Source organism: Brassica napus, chromosome C2 (assembly GCF_020379485.1).
Source record: "Brassica napus cultivar Da-Ae chromosome C2, Da-Ae, whole genome shotgun sequence".
Taxonomy (NCBI): domain Eukaryota; kingdom Viridiplantae; phylum Streptophyta; class Magnoliopsida; order Brassicales; family Brassicaceae; genus Brassica; species Brassica napus.
The window spans coordinates 35,382,992-35,402,948 of NC_063445.1; the positions used below are offsets into that span (position 1 = coordinate 35,382,992).

General features: G+C 36.3%; 1 protein-coding gene, 1 non-coding gene and 1 pseudogene across 2 annotated transcripts; all 3 read left to right on the plus strand.

The window, feature by feature from the left end:
* Nucleotides 1-3,475: 3,475 nt before the first annotated feature.
* Nucleotides 3,476-3,582, plus strand: LOC125582640. Its single transcript, XR_007320097.1, has one exon. It is a non-coding gene; the product is annotated as a small nucleolar RNA R71 (small nucleolar RNA).
* Nucleotides 3,583-8,375: 4,793 nt separating this feature from the next.
* On the plus strand, nt 8,376-10,078 carry LOC106393393 (annotated as a pseudogene).
* A 6,050-nt stretch (nt 10,079-16,128) lies between these two features.
* On the plus strand, nt 16,129-17,313 carry LOC125582362. Its single transcript, XM_048749028.1, has one exon. It carries the CDS (start codon nt 16,129-16,131, stop codon nt 17,311-17,313), a length of 1,185 nt encoding a protein of 394 aa, XP_048604985.1.
* Nucleotides 17,314-19,957: the final 2,644 nt, after the last annotated feature.

Consider the following 19,957-nt stretch of genomic DNA (forward strand, 5'->3'; position numbering starts at 1 on the left):
TTCTTTTGGACTCCAATTTCAACCAAATGTCTCCAAGAACTCCATGTGGTACTCCAATACCTGATAAGGACTCATGTATGCAAAATGCAACCTAAACATGGCTAAATCCTAATCTATATGATCAAAATACACATGGGTGAATGGATAAAACATTAGAAATATGCAAGATATCAACTCCCCCAAACTTGTTCTTTACTTGTCCACAAGTGAACTTTCTAGAACTCATAGGGAGAGAGGTTTGAAGGTGGGAGCTCATAGCCAAAAGAAACACAACTAGCAAACACGATTAGCACACTCTCTTATTACACTCTAGCTTCTCTAGGCCTATCTCAACTCCTTTTGTCCCTACACTCATCATCAAGCATCCACACATTCAAATCAACCAACTCTCACATTCATTAAGCACAAAACATCTAGTGAATTCTTGCAAATGGTCAGTCGGTCCAAGTCATTTGGGTAAGGGAAGGCTTTTATTCAAGTGATTCAAAAGGTTCGAAACATAAAATCTTTAAGGTGGTTTACTCTCGAAACAAGTAGCCTTGACATTGCACATAATATATCTAAGAAAGGGATCAACTCATGCATACAATGCTCAATCTCCATTGTTCTACCCTTTTCCCAAACATACAATTACACAATCATTCTCAAATGTCAAACCCAACTCACATCTCTCACCAAAAGATCCTAAGAACATTAACTCCTTCTCTTTGAAATCTACAAGGGATTTTTCACAACCTCAAAACATTACTTAGCTCCTAACAACTTTGCTAGCCCCCTTTTTATTTCTTTCTCTTTTCTTTTCATTTTTTTTTTTTTTTAAATGGGGGCCAAGACTTTTCATAACTTGAGCTAGAGGTTTTTCTACTTATCCCAGTAAGACAATTCACTTAAACACAAAGAGTTATTTCTTTTCCTTTTTCATTGCTCCCAAATCATAATCACAACTTTCACCCCCCTCCCCCACCTATAGCTAGACAATAGAGTGTCCAATCTAGCAAGAATGAAGATCAAGCATTGTCGTTCCCGATACTCTCAACATTATACACATGTAAGACTTTCCGAAGAAGGCCTCACTCATCAAACAATGAAAGCTTAAAAGGAGGGAAAGGTTTTGGGAGTGGTCTACCACTAGAGTTTGTCAGAATAAGATTGGCATAAAGGATGTGACAACTCAGGTGTGTATAGCCATGACTCAGTACACAAGGGACCATGAGCAAGAAGCATTAAGTTCGTTTAGTTCAAATAAGGTTGTAGTTGGCTTCAAAGACTGAGTTTCAGCAATCAACAAGTTTCAGGAAGAGTTTTCAAGGCTCGAAACATACAAGTCTTTTTGAGAGGTGCAAAAGCTACTCAGGTGCAACATAGTGTTCTTTACAAGACATTTAAAAATCATTGCTCCCAATGCAAGTAAATGCAACCTATATGCTCTAGACTCTCCTAGAAATGCCAATGATGCAAACTAAATGAAATTTTTTTTATATGCAAATATATATGTATAATGCAATGCATGAGACTCAAATCATCAAAGCAAACGTGATCAAATACTTGGTACCTCCCCCAAACTTAAATGACACAGTCTCTGTGTTGTCAAGGAGAGAGAGATACCCAAAAAGAGAAAACTAATATGCAAAAACGAAATGGTATATACAAGGGAAAGTAGTGGGTTACCTTCTATGGAGAATGAGTAGAGGGAGATGCTCCCTCCTCGTCGTCCTCAGGTGGTAACTCTTCAAGGTGCTCATCAGCAAAAGTGCCCATCTCTTCAATGTAGGAGGCTTGCCCGAACACAGTTGGTTTCTTCATTTTCTCCTTGATGTCAGAGTGGAGAACATGCCCTTTACCCAAATGGAGATCAATCGTGCCCGCTTTCACCTTAACAATTGCTCCTGATGTAGCTAAGAATGGCCTTCCAAGAATCAATGGGTCTTGAGCCTCCTCACCCATCTCAAGCACCACAAAATCTGTAGGTATCTCATATTTTCCAATCTTCACAGGTAGGTCCTCTAAGATGCCCACAGGGTACTTCACTGAACGATCAGCTAACACCAGAGAGAGTTTACACTTCTTGTATTAAGTGAATCCAAGCTTCTTTGCAACAGACAAAGGCATCGCACTGACACTAGCTCCCAAATCGCAGAGACATTTCTCAAATATCATAGATCCAACAGCACAAGGTAATGTAAAGCATCCTGGATCCTCTAACTTCTCTGGAACATCAAGCCTTTGGATGATGGCACTGCACTCATGGGTAAGAATCATCATGCTTTCCATTTCCTTCTTCTTTGCAGCTACAACATCTTTCAGGAACTTGTTGTATTGAGGAATCAACATGAAAGCATCGATGATGGGCATTGCAACCTGAGCTTCACTCATTTGCTTCTCAAACAAAGCCTTGTACTTCTCTAGCAGCTGTCTCTTGAATCTACCAGGGAATGGTAGTTTGGGTTCATAGGGAGGAGGAACAAAAGAATTCTCACTTGCTGGAGCAAGAACTTCACCATCCTTCACTGTTTTCTTCTCTTCCCCAACCTTTCCTTTACCCTTGGCTTCCACAATCTTCTCCAAGATTTCATCATTGATTTTCTCATCAACAATCACCACTTCATCATCTAAGTTGATGGCCACCTCCTCACCTAGTTTCTCAGCATCCCTGGTGAGGGTTGTAGGAGGTAACTGCTTACCACTCCTAAGGGTGATAGCTTTGGCCTCCTTGGGGTTTTGGTCAGATTTTCCAGGTAGAGATCCTTGCTGGCGAGTCTGGTGAGTGTTCATGGAAGCAAACTGATTCTCTAAATTCTTGACTGTAGAAGCAAGATGTGAGAACTTGTTGTTGAGCTCATTGTAGCTCCCATCAATCTTGGAATGAAGGTTTTTCAACTCATAACCAACATGCTTCTCACTTCTAGTCTGAGACTCCAAGATTTGTTTCAGCAGGGTGTCAGTGCTGCTCTCTTGAGGAGCAGAGGAACCAGATGAGGGGTTTTGCTGAGGTTGATAGCTGCCTTGCTGGTTGTTTCGAGGCGGATAACCACTCTGTTGGTTGTTGGGATAGGATTTCTGTTGGTAGTTGTTGTACTGAAAGTTGGGCTCTTTTTTGTACCAGCTACCATTGTTGTTGATGAAACACAGCTCTTCCTGACCTTCCAAACCCTCAACCTCATGGACAACAGGTGGTGTATCTTGGCTTGGGTTACCTACAAAGTGCAGCTGCTCTTGTGTGGTTTTATCAGCAAGGAGGATGTCTATCTTATCCTGTAGAGCTTTCAACTCCTTCCTTGTCTGCTTATCATCTGTTCGACTACTTCTGTCGTGGTCTCCACTGTAGACTGCATCACTCTTTACCATGTTGTCAACCAGCTCCTCTGCATCTTCCTCAGTTCTCCCCAAGAAGAACCCATTGCTAGCTGTATCCAGTCTGGCCCTGTACTTAGGAAGAGCACCACGGTAGAATGTGCTCAGCAAGCTCTCCTTAGAGAAACCATGGTGTGGGCATTGAGCTTGGTAGCCCTTGAATCTCTCCCAGGCTTCACTGAAGCCTTCCAAGTTCTTTTGTTGGAAACTGAAGATCTCATTTCTCAGCTTAGTAGTTCTTGAGGATGAGAAGAATTTCTCCAAGAATGCTCTCTTGCACTCATCCCAAATAGTGATAGAGTCGCTGGGTAGAGACTTCTCCCACTGACGTGCCTTATCCCCCAAAGAGAAAGGGAATAACTTCAGCTTCAAGGCGTCCTCAGACACACCATTAGTTTTTGACAATCCACAGTAGCTGTCGAACATATCCAAGTGATCAAATGGGTCCTCCAAAGCCAAGCCATGATATTTGTTGTTCTCGATCACGTTGAGGAGTCCTGACTTGACCTCAAAGTTGTTGGCTGCCACAGCCGGTGCTCGGATTCCTAGTCTATGACCAAGAATGTTGGGCCGGTCATAAGTACCAATGGGTCGAGCTGCCCGCGGTTGGTGTTCTGCCCCTTGCGGTGGATCTGCCATATCAATATCTAATCTCTGCAAGTGGGCTTGTTGTTCTTCGTCTCTTCTAGCTCTAGCACACTCCCTCTCGAAAGCTCTGATGTCTGCTACTATTGGAACTAGGTTTGATGGACCCCTGCTCCTCAAGTTCATACACCTGAAAGTTAAAGGTAGGTGAAGAAGAAGAATCAGTAACAAAAGAAAATAAAAATGACTTAGTCTCAAGTAAGTGACTAAATCTCAATGTTCAATCTACTCAGAATTTGGCAACGGCGCCAATTTGATGTTAGGAGTTTTGAGGGCTCCTAAGACAAATGTTGTAGTATAGTGAATGTCGAACCAGTTCTGAGGGATATCAAAGCACTGAGAATGCAAGTACTCACTTAATCTAAGTGCAACCAATGATTTAGATGGGTTTTAAACTACTACTAATACAAGAAAACAATAACAAAATGATACTTTCTTGACTAAGGGAAAAGAGAACTCATGGGCATAGGGATTAGACCTTGGGTGATCAAGTATCGAACTAAGGATGGCAAATGATCAATCAAACTATCAACCTTAAGCCTAGACACAATTCTAAGCAAGCTCTATGTCTAGATAAATGCTCATTTGCTAACATATCTCAAACATCAAATGTCTTTGGTTCAATATTATGAAAGCAATCATTACTAACAAGTCTATTAGCTATCTTGGCACCTTTAACAACAAATGTATTTGGCAAAGTATACTAAAAGCCTAGGAGAGTTGTCTCAGGCATTTCATCAAACACCTTTCGGGTGGGAAATGCCTATTGATCAACTTTTGAGTGGCCAACTCAGAAGATGCATTAGGAATACTCTACTAGCAAGGAATAAGAATGATCTACACTAAAACATCCTAGAACTAACCTAATCACCCTTAATCTCCCTAACCCATGAATTCAAAAGGTGATTACTCACTAATCTCCATGATTCCTCTTAAACCCATATTGGATTTCAGATTAATCATGTAGAGAAATAGATAAGAAATCAACAATAACACAAGAACATAACAATCAAGATCCAAGAGATTGAACTTCTCAAGAGAGTTTTTGTGTATTTCTCAGTAGATCCAAAGATAATCTCCTCCTGGTGGCTTACAGAGTATTAAAACATAGGTTTAGAAAATAAAAACGTGCATCATGAAATGACCAAAAGGCCCTTGAGAAATCATAAGTTCGAGCAGAAATAAGACGCGGAGCGACCTCCGCTCGTCGCTCCGAGTAGTCGCTCCATGCTTCGGGAGCGACCTCACTGTGTCGCTGCGAGAGGTCGCTCCGGACTTGTTCTCGCGTTTCCGAGTGATGAAAACGCGAGCGACCTCCGCTCGTCGCTCCGAGTAGTCGCTCCATGCTTCGGGAGCTACCTCGCTGTGTCGCTGCGAGAGGTCGCTCCGGACTCGTTCTCGCATCTCCGGGTGATCAAAACGCGAGCGACTCTTCCCTGTTGCTCTGGTAAGGTCGCTCTGATAGGGAGATCAGAGCGACTTGACGGTGTCGCTCCGTACTGGTCGCTCCGGTAAGGTGCTCGCCCAATGATCACTTTAAACACTTCTTTTGGACTCCAATTGCACCCAAATGTCTCCAAGAACTCCATGTGGTACTCCAATACCTGATAAGGACTCATGTATGCAAAATGCAACCTAAACATGGCTAAATCCTAATCTATATGATCAAAATGCACATGAGTGAATGGATAAAACATTAGAAATATGCAAGATATCAATGACACATCCAAAATAGCATAAAGTATTTTGGAAGAAACAAATAATGAGGATGCTGAGAAAGTTGAGCATCATGTGTCGGAAAGTAATCATGAAATTTCTATCAACTACATCTATAATAAGAAGATATGGAATAGAAATGAACAAGATGATCTTGATGATGCTTTCTCATATATTGTGTCGAGTGAAATAAATGAAGAAATCGATGATCCAGAACCAAAATCTGTCTATGAATGTCAAAAGAGACATGATTGGGAACAATGGAAAGATGCATTACCAACCAAACTTGATTCGCTTAATAAACGAGAAGTATTTGGATCTATTGTACTCACACCTACAGATGTGAGACCAGTTAGGTACAAATGGGTTTTCGTTCTAAAGCGAAATGAGAAAAATGAGGTTACGAGATACAAAGCTCGTCTAGTGGCTCAAGGTTTTTCTCAAAGACCTCGAATCGATTATGAAGAAACGTATTCTCCAGTTATGGATGCAATCACGTTTAGATTCCTAATGAGTCTAACAGCTGATAAAAATCTGGAGATGCGCCTCAAGGATGTTGTTACAGCTTATCTATATGGATCATTAGATACAGATATCTACATGAAAGTTCCTGATGGATTTAAAATGTCAGAAGCATTAAGTTCCAAACCTAAAGAGTTATGTGCAATAAAATTGCAAAGATCACTATATGGGTTAAAGCAATCTGGACGTATGTGGTATAATCGTCTCAATGATCATTTAACAAAAGAAGGATATGTGAATGATCCTATATGCCCATGTATGTGTTTTCATCAAGAAAAAAATATCCAGATTTGTAATAACCGCGGTATATGTTGATGATCTTAAGATTATCGGAACTCAAAAGGAAATACAAAAGGTATCAGACTATCTCAAAGGAGAATTTGAGATGAAAGATCTTGGACAGACACAATATTGTCTTGGCCTACAAATAGAACATTCACAAATTGGTATATTTGTGCATCAATCCACATACACTAAAAGAGTGTTGAAACGATTTAACATGGATAAATCAACTCCTCTTAGCACCCCGATGGTCGTTAGGTCACTTAATATTGAAAGTGATCCATTTCGACCACCTGAGGAGAAAGAAGAGATACTTGGTCCGGAAGTACCATGTCTAAGTGCAATTGGAGCGCTGATGTACCTTGCAAATTGTACACGGCCTGATATATCATTTGCTGTGAATTTTTTGGCAAGATTCAGCTCATCTCCAACTCGAAGACATTGGAATGGGATTAAACATGTTTTTCGTTACCTCCAAGGGACCATTGATTTAGTCTTGTTTTATCCTAAAAGTTCAAAAGGTCAAATGGTTGGTTTTGCAGATGCAGGATATTTTTCAGATCCTCACAAAGCCCGATCACAAACAAGATACGTTTTCACGATCGGAGGCACTGCTATATCTTGGCATTCTCAGAAACAAACGCTCGTGGCTACTTCTTCAAATCATGCTGAGATCATTGCACTCCATGAAGCAAGTAGAGAATGTGTATGGCTAAGATCAATAAGCCGACACATCTGTTCAAGCAGCGGGATTGACGAAAATACGGAGCCAACTATTCTATATGAAGATAATGCAGCATGTGTTGCTCAAACAAAGGACGGATATATCAAAAGCGATAGAACGAAGCATATTCATCCTAATTTCTTCTCATACACTCAAGAGCTCGTGAAGAAGAAAGAGATTGAAGTAAGATATGTCCGATCATGCGACAATGCAGTTGACCTCTTCACAAAATCACTTCCGACTTCGGTATTCAGAAAACATATCCATAACATTGGAATGCGTCATCAAAAGGATCTATAACTGCTCATTCTAGGGGGAGCTTACGTAGTTGTACTCTTTTTACCTTACTATGGTTTTTCCCATTGGGTTTTCCTGGAAATGTTTTTTAACGAGGCAACATAGATGTTAAGCAGGAAACGATAGTGACACTGATCTCCAAGAGGGAGTGTTATGAACGTGATAGAAATAAGAAGATTAAATGTCAATGTTTGCTGCACCGAAAATATTGACATTATCGGCAAACAAAAAATATGTGGAGCCCACTGTCACTATGCATGCACAGTAACTTTACTTTTTCACTTCTATATAAACGAACGTTTGTGTTCGACGAAAGATACACCATCTCTCCTTCTTCTTATAACACATTCCCTCTTATTATCAGTGTTATCTTCTTCCTGCGGGTATAAAATTTTGCCCTTATTTAAATTTTTCAATACTGTAAAATTATAAGTTATTTTATAACAAAAATTCAATTTAAAAGTAATATATCTTTTTACCTTATTTATTTATTTATAAATGACATAATGGATTAGGATTAAAAACGTTGCAAGTTTTGAGGGTTCCGGGTTTTTGTCTTTTGATGTCTCCTTATGTAATTCGATTGTTCGTAGAGGAACCAAGTTTGATTCTTTATCGGTTTAGTTTAGCGTTAGGGTTCATTGACGTTTAGGGTCTTCATCAGTTTGATTTTCACAGGTTTATCACGTTTGAATTGTTGTGTTCCTTTCTATGCTGTTTGATTCTTGGATCTGACATATGACCTGTTGTGCTTCTCAATGAGCAGAAGCTGTTGCAGATGCGAACAAAGCCATCGAGTTGGAGCCTACTTTGGCCAAAGCTTACCTCCGAAAGGGCTATGAATGATATTGTCATCATCTCTCAGTTTAATGACACTTTGATGATGATGATGATGATATCTTTGAATTTGGTGATGTATTTTTCTGTATTTTGAAGTACTGCTTGTTACCTGGAAAAATATAGTACTGCTAAATCAGCCCTAGAAAAAGGCGCTTCTGTTGCACCTAATGAATCAAAGTTTAAGAAGATGTTAGATGAATGCAATCTTCTCATTGCAGGTATTACACAAGCTTTTAAGAAAAAAAGTACTATGCGTTTCTCAGTATTTTCCTGCACTAATATAATCTTTTTTTAAGGCTTAGATTTATAATATAATCTTTTTTTTCTCTCTGTTTAGAGGAGGAGAAAGATTTGGTTCAACAGATGCCACCGACTTTTCCTTCAAACTCTACAACACCACTAGCAACCGCAGCTGATGATCCTCCTCTTCCAAGTCCTGCTAAACCTATGTTCAGGTAGTCTAGTAACCAGAAGTGTTTCTTTTTTTTTTTTTTTTTTTTTTGTATCACTTTATCTCTCAGACTTTATGGTTTTTCAACAGACACGAGTTCTATCAGAAGCCAGAAGAAGTGGTGGTGACGATTTTCGCTAAAGGAATACCAAAGCAGAACGTAAATGTTGAGTTTGGTGACCAGATTGTGAGTATCCTGCAATCAGATTTTTTACTGAACTTGTAAACCTATCTCGCTCTGTAATCTGACATTGTGTGTCTGTTTTTTTGTCGTGTTGTGATTAATGTTGCTGAAGAGGATGCTTATCGTTTCCAGCCAAGATTGTTCGGGAAAGTATATTTATACTGCAAATTAAAATTGTGTGGTTTTTTACTAAATCATTCTTCATGTGTGTGTTATATAAGATGATACCAGAGAAGTGCAGATATGAAGTATTGTCAACCAATGTTCAGGTTCGTCTGCAAAAGCAAAGATAATCTCACTTGGGCCTCTCTTGAATATGGCAAAGGCCAAGCTCTTTTGCCTAAATCCAATGTCGCATCAGGTTACCTTTATGTTACCACAGCGTGTTTTTTTTGTCTCAAAAAGGTTTATATCATCTATTCCAAACAACAATTGTACTTAAACAACTTAAGCAAAAGCTGTCTCTTCTCATGTAATTTTATGTTGATATGCAGTGGTTTCGCACAGGCCAGTGTACCCATCTTCTAAGCCTCGAAAAGACTGGGACAAGCTGGAAGCTGAAGTAAAGAAACAGGTTCCTCTTTCTGCTATCGCTTTTGAAGGATGAGAAGCTAGATGGAGATGCAGCTATGAACAAGTTTTTCAGCGATATATACCAGAGTGCTGATGAGGACATGAGGCGAGCTATGAAAAAATCATTTGTGAGCTGATCAATCTCTCTTCTAGTGTTTCTTTTTCTAACTACTTATCATTTGTTCTTTAACTGACGATATACCTTCTCGGGTTGTTTTTGGTTTGACAGGCAGAGTCCAACGGGACAGTGCTGTCTACAAATTGGAAAGAGGTTGGGACTAAGAAAGTGGAGAGCACTCCTCCAGATGGCATAGAGCTTAAGAAATGGGAGTATCTATTTAAATATTCTTTTCTGTGTCTTGTCAAAAATAGTGACAAATATTTAAACTTCAATTTGTTTTGGTTTTTGCTTGAATTTTCTCTTCATTCTTGCGGTGCGGTCTGAAAAAAACGTTCTGATTATTGTATTAGAAAACCTCGCAAGTTTGTGTTATTTACTTTTTCAGATTTTCATGACATTCTTGCATTATTATCTTAAATTGGACTAACTTTCAGTTGAAAAATGTTGTCACCATTACAAAACAAATATAACAGAACAAAACCACCTAGAAAAAACAAACTTCGTTGCCTCAATCACCTACATTGACCTTAATTATGAATCCTTGAGAGTTCCCGCATCTTCTTCCTATGACCAAACTGTATTGAAGATTTAGCAAAATTTATTTGTTGGTCGGACACTATTTTATAGTCTTTCAATATTTACAAAATTGTTTAATATTCTTGGTTTTACACTTTGCAAAAGAAAAAATTATCATTTGCAAAAAAGCGGTGGGAAATAGCCGAACACGTCCATACAATCTTTAAACTTGTTAATTTTTCTCTTTTACTTGTTTTGAAATATTTGCTAACAATGCTTGGGTGCACATAATAAATAAGCATGGAGATAGTAGATCTCACTGTTTCAGTCCCCTTCGAGGGATTATGTGACGTTTTGGTTGTTCATTTAGTAAAACTTTGTAGGGATTTTTGCCAAAACTAACCCACAACTTGATTTTAATCTCAAACTTATACCCAAACTTGAATCAAATGCAAAACTAACCTAAAAGCCTAGTGAAATTACAGCCCAACCCCTTGTGACCAAACAAAAAAATAGAAGCCAATTTTACGAATATAGCCTCAGTAAATCGTCTGAGTCGTCTGAGATGTTGGAAGTCGTCTGGACGACTGAAGTTTAAGTCGTCTGGTACCAGTTTATTTTAAAAATAATTTATAAATCTTGTAAAAAAATATTTTGATGCGTGAAAAATAAAAATCAAGTAATTATAAACAGTTTTAAGTGATATAAATTAAGATATGATAAAATTGATTTGTTTTGAAGATAGATGAGTGGAAGTAGTGAATCATGAAATACTTTGGTTTAGGAGTTTGGCAAACATATGTTGTAGTATTGTATGTATTGTTAGGGTTAGATTTTGGAAAACTAAAATGTTTTTTTCAAAAATTAGTTTTCACCTATATGTGTTTATTTATGTGTATAGTAAACACTTTTCAAGTTTGATTTGATTTTATGAAGTCTTTAATTAGATAATTAAGTTTAGGGGTTATGTTTAGGGTGTGGACGACTTATATTTCAGTCGTCTGTTGAATAATTTACTCGGACGACGTATATTTTAGTCGTCTGTTGAATAATTTACTCGGACGACTTACATTTCAGTCGTCTGGTGAAGAAATTAAAACAGATGACTTACATGTAAGTCGTCCAAATATTCCCGCCTAAAATTTTTTTAAAAAATTATTTTCCCGCTTAAATAATTTAAACCAGACGACTTACTTGTAAGTCGTCTGGAAAGTCTTCTATTTTAGTTTCCCGCTAAAAATATTTAATTTCCCGCTAAAAATATTAAACTCTTCTGGACGACTTACATGTAAGTCGTCTGTTTTAATTTCTTCACCAGACGACTGAAATGTAAGTCGTCCAGGAAGTCGTCTGAGTAAAAAATATTTAATCTAATTGGATTTTTTGTCTCCCTATATAAAGAAAAATTTACACATTCTCTCTCCTCCTCTCAAATGGCTGCAACAAAAATGTAATGTTCATCATTCTAAAACTCTCCAACCTCTCTATAATCTCTTTGACTTGAAAACACCAAACTTTATATGAATTTTTCAGTTTTGTCTCATGTATTTCTTACTAATCTATCTCTTTTACAGGTTTTTAATCAAATGGTACTCATCTTCCATTAATTTAAAGGTAAATCTATTAATTTTAGATATGTATTTTTGTGTGTTCTATAAATGTAGATTTATCTAATCTTCCACTCATTTTCTCTATTTTTAAGTCATTTGAACGTTTTTGGATATGCAGGTTTTTCAGATCTGGATTTGATATGCAGGTTTTTCAGATCTGGAAGACTTCTTGGACGACTTACCTGTTAGTCGTCTGGAAGTCGTCTGGAAGTCGTCTGGACTTCTTGGAAGTCTTCTGACAAAGTCGTCTGGACTTCCAGGAAGTCGTCTGAACTTCATGGAAGTCTTCTGATGAAGTCTCCCTTTCATAATAGATCTGAGCGTTTTGGTAAGTTCTTATGTCTGATTTTTCTTCATTTGGGAACTTCTTGTTGTCTAAAGTTCTTACTTTTTTCCCAAACTAAAACTCTTCAAACCCACTCTAATCTCTTTAACTTGAAAACACCAAACTTTATATGAATTTTCCAGTTTTGTCTCATGTCTTTCTTACTAGTCTATCTTTTTTGCAGGTTTTTAATTAGATGGTACTCATCTTCCACTAATTTAAAGGTAGACCTATTATTTTTAGATATGTATTTTTGTGTGTTTAGTAAAGGTAGATTTATCTAATCTTTCACACATTTTTTCTGTTTTTAAGCCATTTGAACGTTTTTGGATATGCAGGTTTTTCAGATCTGGATTTAATATGCAGGTTTTTCAGATCTGGAAGACTTCTGGGACGACTTACCTGGTAGTCGTCTGGAAGTCGTCTGGAAGTCGTCTGGACTTCTTGGAAGTCTTCTGACAAAGTCATCTGGACTTCCTGTAAAGTCGTCTGGACTTCCTGTAAAGTCGTCTGGACTTCCTGTAAAGTCGTTTAGACTTCCTGTAAAGTCGTCTGGAAGTCGTCTGAACTTCCTAAAAGTCTTCTGACAAAGTCGTCTGAACTTCTTGGAAGTCGTCTGGACTTCTTAGAAGTCGTCTGGACTTCTTAAAATTCGTGTGGTCTTGTCTACTCAAGTGGAATCCAAGCTTGTCTTTGTAGAGGAATGATCTATAATAGTTTTGTTTGTGGTCTGTTTTGTGAATTGCATGTCTACTCTTTTAGTTGTGAATTTTTTGTAAAATCAGTAATAATGTTTTCCAAGATGTATTAAATGTGCTAACAATGTGTTTACACATTTACAAATCAATGAAATAATAGAGTTCAGTAGCCTTTTTCTTATCTTTGGATCTCTCATATGCAATAATAAACTCCAATGGCCTTTTTCTCATCTTAATAAACAAGAATGTTGGTAGCTTTATATTGATACAACATTTTAAGAAGTATTTTAACCCTTCTTCCAACTCATAACAATAGTCATCATTATTGTCTATAACAATAATACTTAAGAGATGGAAACAAACAATAGTAACTAGTCAAAGCATATCATATTTTATTATAAATTTGCGTTGAAAAACTTAGTCAAATTTAGTAAAACTAAGGGAGAGAACATATTTTGTAAATATGAGTTTTACATATCTTGAAGTTACTTATCATTCTTAAAAATACAAGTTATTCAAAAACTAACGTAGAAGACTTAAAAACTAGCGGAGAAGACGCGGACGACTTTAATCTAAGTTGTCCAGACGACTAAACTATACGTCATCTGGTCAACACAGAGGTTATTTTTGCAATTGACTTTGAAATCTGTTATTTCGGACGACTGAAAAATAAGTCGTCTACTATTGTTTGGCTAAAAAAAACTCTAAAAAAGCTAGACGACTTACATTTCAGTCGTCATACGTTAGTTTTGCATTTGACTGGATAATTTCAGAAGTTTGACTTTTCTGGACGACTTACATTTCAGTCGTCTAGTGAAAATTAAAATAATAATATTTTTTTAAAAGTAGACGACTTACAGTTAAGTCGTCATAGGTTAGTTTTGCAATTGAAAAAAAAACTTCAAGATTTAATTATATACAGACGACTTATAATTCAGTCGTCCACGAGACGACTGAAATGTAAGTCGTCCAGGATTTACGAGGTTTGACCAGAATCTCAGAAAAAAATCCTGGACGACTTACAAGTAAGTAGTCTCGTGGACGACTGAAGTACAAGTCGTCTGTGTATAATTAAATTTTGAAGTTTTTTTTTCAATTGCAAAACTAACCTATGACGACTTAACTGTAAGTCGTCTACTTTAAAAAAAATATTATTATTTTAATTTTCGCCAGACGACTGAAATGTAAGTCGTCTGGGGAAGTCAAACTTCTGAAATTATCCAGTCAAATGCAAAACTAACCTATGACGACTGAAATGTAAGTCGTCTAGGTTCTTTGGAAATTTTTTTGAAACCAAACAAAAACAGACGACTTAACTTTCAGTCGTCTCAGGTTACAGATTTCAAAGTCAATTGAAAAAATAACCTCTGCGTTGACCAGACGACTTCCAGGTAAATTGTCTACAGCCAGACGACTTCCCAAGTAAGTCGTCTGACGAACAGATCTGGAAAAAAACTCGATGTCATACCTTAAATTGGTGAGATAAGTTCCTTAGCATACATAAGGCTTCTCCAAGCACACGGAATCACAAACGAAAGTAACCCACCCAGAATCGTTAGCTTCTGTGACTCTATGAACCATAAAAAATTTAGAATCAAAATCTTGGGTTTTTTTAGCTCATTGTGGAGAGAAAGTGAGAGATATGTTGTGTTTAGTTCACAAGAATGGAAAAAGAAGAAGGGTAAATCGATTTTGGGAGCATTAAGAGCTTCAAATTGGTTGTTCATGGTGGTTGTGGTATTGATGACAATGACAATCTTGTAATTGCTTGAAGATGATGAGGGTGAGAGAGTAAAAATGTCATTTTCGAAAAATAAAAGAAAAAAAAAATTGATGGCATTTTCGTAAATTATATGAACTTGTGGGGTGAATAGGGCAAAACCAATTTTCAAAAAAAAAGGAGGTTAGTTTTGTGTTTGACTTTAAGTTATAGGTCAATTCTGCAAAAAGCCCAACTTTGTATTGCATTGAAGTGATACATTCCATTGTCTACTGAATCCATTAAGGGGTGAATTTCATTTTTGTCTGTAATGCATGAACAAATATCCATTCAACTATATCATAGACCCTGTTCATATCAGTTTTGACCAGCATAAATTTATTCTAACACGACTTGATTGTCCTTAACCCATGAAACATTTCTTGTGCTATCAAAATGTTATTCGAAATTATAATCTTCCCCACAAAAACTGATTGAGTTTCAAAGATTAACATCAAAAGGAAAATTCTGAGTCTTTGGCACATTTAGATGATTTTGTTTCTCACATTGAGGCTTATTGGCCGAAGCTCCATCGTCCTTGTGAATTTTTCTGTTTTGGGTATCAAACAAATATTTGTCATATTCATCATAGCATCCATCTTCTTTATCCTAAAAAAGTATTCACAAATTTTAAAATAGGGAAGATTACTCAAATAACACTAAATATTGTTTTTATTACTATATTAGCTTATAACTTTTTTTAATTACAGAAATATTTTTCATACCCATAATGCCCTTCTTTCTTTAAGTAACAAAAAACATAATTACCAAAAATGCCATTTTATTTTTTTTGCCACGTCACTTAAAAAAAAAAATATTTACGAAATTGCCACTACGAACAAATAAGTCTGCCGATTTAAATCTGTAACACGTTATGGAAGTTTATCTAGGCTATCGCAGATTTATAACAAACCACAAACTTATCAAAAAAGACTTAATTTCGTCAAAGACTTTCACTATAAGTCTACTATTCATTACCATAGATTTATTTAAGTTGGCAGTTTTTTTTTAAGTTAGCAGCCTTTTCATAGCAGTTTTCTTGCGTATGATAGCAAATTTTTAATATGTCGTAGACTTTACAAAGTAAACCAAAATGTTGTCGTAGACTTTTTTGTAGTTTGGCATATTATTTCATTTTCGAGGTAGCAGACTTATATTTGTTTTATTTACTTACAGCAAACATTTCGAATAAGTATCCTTCGTGGCAGGCTTATAAATTAATTACAAAAATAACTCTATTTGATAGCAAGCTTTTATGTACTGTGTAGCATATTTAATTTTACGAGGTATCAGCAGACCTTTTAATTTGGTGGATTCCAGTTTAGTAAATTAACCAATTTGAATTAAAAAATCCGGTTAACTTATCTAATTCCAAAAAAGGTTAACTAATGAACAAAAAAACAATAACTAACCTAGGTCACGATTTATGTTTAGCCGTAACATCTTCTTCTCCCACAAGTCACGATTTCTGTTTTTTGACAAGTGGATTACGCTCAAGTTCCCAAGGAAAATTTATGGAGGAAGTTATAGCAGTTTGTGGCCAGTGGTTACTAGAGAAGGAAAGGTGGATGTTTCACGTTGATAAGAGAAGAGGAAGCAAAGTTATTCCTGTAACTGACAATACAACCTTCGAAGATATGATAAACATGGTTTATGAGGACTACAGGTTAGATAAGAGACGTATTTGTATCGAGTTGAGTTACATGCTCAGTAGGAAGAGTTTGTTGAAGCTAACTCTTGACACACCACCAGTGAGAATTGGGAATTTCCGTCAATTACAAGGTTTCTTTCGTCACCTGAAGTCTGACCACGTTCGGCTATGCGTGGAGGTCACTTGCAGAGTCAATAGGAAGACGATGGAAAAGAGCACTCATGGAGGTGTCGTGAATCAATCTGATCATAGTCCTGCTGAAGACTCAGACACCGACGGAGAGCGGTTTGACTATTGTGATGATTCAGATGGTGCGACATCAGATGATGAGGACTTTATAGCCTACGGAGTACCTCCAGGAGTAGATATAAATACGAGGAAATGGCACACACCAAAGGTGGGGCTAGCAACTACATTGAAAAAAACAAAGGCTGTAACTACGCATGTCAGACAACAATTGAGTTCACTAAATATAGTTGTTGGCCAAAGTTTTGAGTCCAAGTTTGCATTGAAAACAAGACTTCAGATGCTGACGGTAGTGCAACAATTTGATTACGATGTCGACTACTCAACACCTGATCTGTTAGTAGTAAAGTGTTGGGTTAGAGGTTGTAGTTGGAAATTAAGAGCATCACCAACAAGTGATAGTCCTCACTTTACTGTACGCGGCTATGTTTCAGAACATACTTGTTCAGTTACAGAAAGATCAGCTCGTTGCAGACAAGCAACACCAGAGATTCTTGGAGCTTTATACACTGAATTCATTGGTGGAGTGGAGCCAAGCATTTTGCCCAGTCATGTGATGCAGTCGCTTAACATGTGCTTTGGAATAAAGATTGACTACTGGAAAGCTCATCGGACGCTGCAATATGCAAGAGAATTGGTTAGGGAATCTGCTGAGAGTGGATATCATGATTTACCTGCTTATCTACACATGATTAGGGAGGCAAATCCTGGGACATTCACTCGCAAGGAGTTTACCCGTTGTAAGACTTTTAGAAGCAATAAGACAAATGATGACGCGCTGGTTTTCGACTCGGAAGAATGATGCATATTTGATGAAAACAACTTTAACTCGTGGAGTAGAGAAGCTTTTAGAGGTAAACATGAGTTTCTAAAATGAACTATTATTTATGGAACACAAAACTAACATTGCAGACATACTTGTGTAGGGTCGTGTACAATTCGCTAAGCTTTTAAACGTACAACAGATAGATAATCACCAATATCAGGTGTCAAGTGTCTCATCTACAAACATAGTGAATCTGACTCAGCGGAGATGTTCATGCCGCAGATTCTACTGCCAGGAGAGATGCCAAGTACTCCAATAGATAAGACACTAAGTAAGCCAATCATTCTTCTCTTCTCAAACGACCAATTCCTAATATGAGTTAACAATAAGCGCAGCTCAGAAAACATAGGACCATGTGAAGGAGACACACCAATCTCTTCCCAAAACGGCTTATGATCAACCTCCACCTTATCATTTATGTCGAAAGGCTCACAATTAAAACCTGTAATCTGACCAAACTCATATAGAGATAGCCTAATTGGTTGACCTTCTATGACAGACCATATCTCATGGATATTATTAACCACCAATTGGTTTGTCAATAAATGGTGAACTGCCTTGGCTGACCATGTATAATCCATCTCTTTCAACTTCACAATAACTCCAACAGATGATGTTTTAATGGATTCCATCTCTTTCAACTTCACAATAACTGCTTCCTCGACCATCTGCAAAGCAACCAAGTGAGAGTTGTGATTCATGCTTCGATGTTGCAATGGACATTTCCCCTCTTCATACAACCTTGGTGGATATGTTTTTGCACTGTTTGATAGAGTCATCTCTCTGTAAAAAGTATAAAAAATGTACAATGTAGTTAGAAAAACATATGTTTAATTACCAACTATCAATTAATAACATATGAAAAAAAGATACAATCCAACCCGTAAAATAAAATTCAATGATACCCAGAACCACCAAAATCAAATTTTTGTTGCGACTTACCCTTGATGGCACGATTTATGTGTCAACTAAACAGATTGAGGGGGTTGCGAGTTTGTACTACTGAAGTAATCAACGAGAATAAGAGTAGAAAGCAACTTACATAAGATGGAACTCTCGATTTCGGAAACGTAATTTTGGATCGTCGGATTTGCCTCTCTAATTCACTTGCCCTTTGTGAATCCGCAGTTTTTAATGATAGAAAACGGTGCCTGAAGTCGGAATCAAAGAGAAATCAATTCAGAAACAAATGAGCCTTGATTGTTGAAGAATTGACAATTTGGAATTTAGGGTTCATGTCTACTGAGAAAGGGAAAATCGTGGAGTGAAAGGGGAAAGCGTGGAGTGATACATTTTTGGCTAAGGGTTTTATTTTCTTTCATTTTTTAATTACACATGTGTTTAATGAGATAATGGGGTATTTCTGAACTTTTGTAACATATCACGTTTTTCTTTTTTTGTGTGTGTTACTCTAGTAATTTCTCTTAAAATGTATGTTATTCTAACTAATTTCCCTTTAAAATATCCATTTTTATTATATGCAAAACGTGTTTGAAAGAAAAGATTTATCATTCTATCCGTTCATGAGGTTTTCTCCGGGTGCATCATAAATAGTGCTCGTCAAACTTTTTCTTTTATAGCTGCCACTGTTAGTCAACAATTCATATGTTTTACTCAATGGAATATCTTGTAAGATATTTTCAAAATCCGAAAGACAAGTATGTCAATCGAGTTGGCCTAAAAACCGCAAATCCCAATACTATTTAAGCCCAGCCTGCCTGGACCGCAAAAAAATTGAGCCTATATTTCAAAGTATGGCCCAGCCCTGAAGGGGCTATAGTTTTTTTTTTGGATTTTTCTGATTTTTGTTATGGTTTAACTAATGATATTAATGAATTGTGAATTGTGTCAATAAAAAAATCACTAGAAAAGTTATTCCAACTCGATCTCGTTTTGGTTGTGTCTACTTTAACTCTTCTTTTGGGTTAAATATGTCTATCTTATATATTAAAACAGAAGTCACAATCTTGATTCATGTGTGATTTTTAAAAAAATAGATTTAATGGACATATTCTTAGAAAGTCATGTTACATTTAATAATTAATCTTATCATTTAAATTTTGGGCATATCAGAAATTTTTACTGAGCTATCAATTATTGAATTTAAAAATAGAAGATCCATTAGATTTATAGATAGTATAAATTAAGTAGATATAATTTAATGTTGTAATACTATACCTTTATATGCTAAATATTTAAATATTTATCGATGTTAACTTTTAAAATTATAAAGATTTTTTTTAAATAACAAAAATCAAATTATCTAACAATGATTAATCTTTACTACCTTAAACCAATGAAAACAAATTTTAATCTATATAGTTTATTTTAAAAATTAAACAAAAACTAAATGTTTAATTATTTACTTGATAATATAAATTTATGAAGCGAAAAGTTTAATTTTTTAAAAACTTTATAAATTTGTGAAATGTTGCAATATCTTTGAATATGACAATAAAACAATATTTTACTAATCTTTATATATATAGTTATGATTTTAATAATAAAATAATAATCCGAAAATATATATATAGAAGAAGATACAAATACATTTGAAAGTTTGAAATAATCTATTCAAAGAAAAAAATATACAGTAAACTTATTATGTTTTAAAAATTGA